Source organism: Alexandromys fortis, unplaced genomic scaffold (genome assembly GCF_014885135.2).
Source record: "Alexandromys fortis isolate MF-2015 unplaced genomic scaffold, M_Fortis_MF-2015_v1.1 scaffold_85, whole genome shotgun sequence".
NCBI classification, from domain to species: Eukaryota; Metazoa; Chordata; class Mammalia; order Rodentia; family Cricetidae; genus Alexandromys; species Alexandromys fortis.
The window spans coordinates 7,623,513-7,624,767 of record NW_026067975.1 but is presented as its reverse complement, the minus strand read 5'-3'; the positions used below and the strand labels follow the sequence as shown (position 1 = coordinate 7,624,767).

General features: G+C 59.2%; 1 protein-coding gene across 1 annotated transcript in view; it reads left to right on the top strand.

Annotated features, from left to right (window-relative positions):
- The first annotated feature begins 202 nt into the window (after positions 1 to 202).
- Ctsh (cathepsin H) overlaps positions 203 to 1,255 on the top strand; it is a 25,871-nt gene continuing 24,818 nt past the window's right edge. The window contains exon 1 of the mRNA XM_050157282.1: positions 203 to 366. Within this exon, the coding sequence (XP_050013239.1) occupies positions 282 to 366 (85 nt within the window). The 5' untranslated portion in view covers positions 203 to 281. The remainder of the gene's footprint in view (positions 367 to 1,255) is intronic.

Sequence of the window (1,255 nt, the reverse complement as noted above, 5' to 3'; positions counted from 1 at the left end):
CCAAGCCCTGGGGAAGGCCAAGGAGCTATAGTTAATGAACTCCCATAAAGATGGGGTTTCCGGAGATGAAGCATACAGGGGACTGAGCATCCCTCCCACTTGACGACGGGACTAGCCTTCAGGGCCTTCCCTTCCAGGAAAAGATCAGGAGTGCGAGTGCAGAGGAGGGAGGGGGCGGGGAAGTAACCAGTGTCTCCAGGGCGGAGGCTGGCGTCGCCCCACCTCCCTCCCGCCGGCTGGGCTCCTAGGTCGCTCCACCGGGCCGGGCATTTAGCGCCGTGATGTGGGCCGCGCTGTCGCTGCTGTGCGCCGGGGCATGGCTGCTGAGTGCCCGGGCCACCGCCGAGCTGACCGTGAACGCCATAGGTACGTGGGGGAAAGCGGGGCTCAGGGCTCTGGGGGCACCGGAGGAAGAACAGGGAACTGGGGTGGTTTCGGGGGAACCCTGATCCGAGAGACAGGCCCGTGGGGGCCCAGAGTCTGTCTTGTCCAGGCCACGATACAGCAGCCCTCAGCTTTTTCTGCCCTCCGAGAACGCAGAACTTTTTTGCCCTGTCACAAGACATCCCAGCCTGTTCTGGCTCTTTCCGTGGACTTGGCCCCCAGGGATCTCCCTGCCTTGGTTGTTAGTCTGTGGCATGCTCGTGTATACTCCCTGCCCTGAGGAACACACTGTGTCCACAGCAGTTTCAACCCTAGTGTGTGTGGTGTGTGGGGAGAGCTGGATCAGAAAAGTAGCCCTAACTTGGCAGATATTTTGGTTCTGTACAGCGCTGGTCTCTGTAGCAACTCCTAAAGGCCCGCTTGTGGGACAAAAGCAGCCCCAGGTATCTTGTTCTAATAGATGTTTATTTATAGACAGTAAAGTTAGTAGTTAAATGAGTTTCAGGTGCAGCTGTTCTTACACACACACTACACACACACACACACACACACACACACACACACACACACGCCCTTCCTGCCAATCATTCAAGTGTAAAGAGTCCTTCTGTCAAAACCCCTGGCTCAAGAGTAGGTGGGGGCCTTTCCGCTCGGCCGTTCTCCTGCACGGGAGGCAGCCATGGCGCCCAGCCGGAATGGCATGATCTTGAAGCCCCACTTTCACAAGGACTGGCAGCGGCGAGTGGACACTTGGTTCAACCAGCCGGCAGGCAAGATCCGCAGGCGCAAGGCCCGGCAGGCGAAAGCGCGCCGCATTGCCCCGCGCCCCGCGTCCGGACCCATCAGGCCCATCGTGAGGTGCCCCACAGTG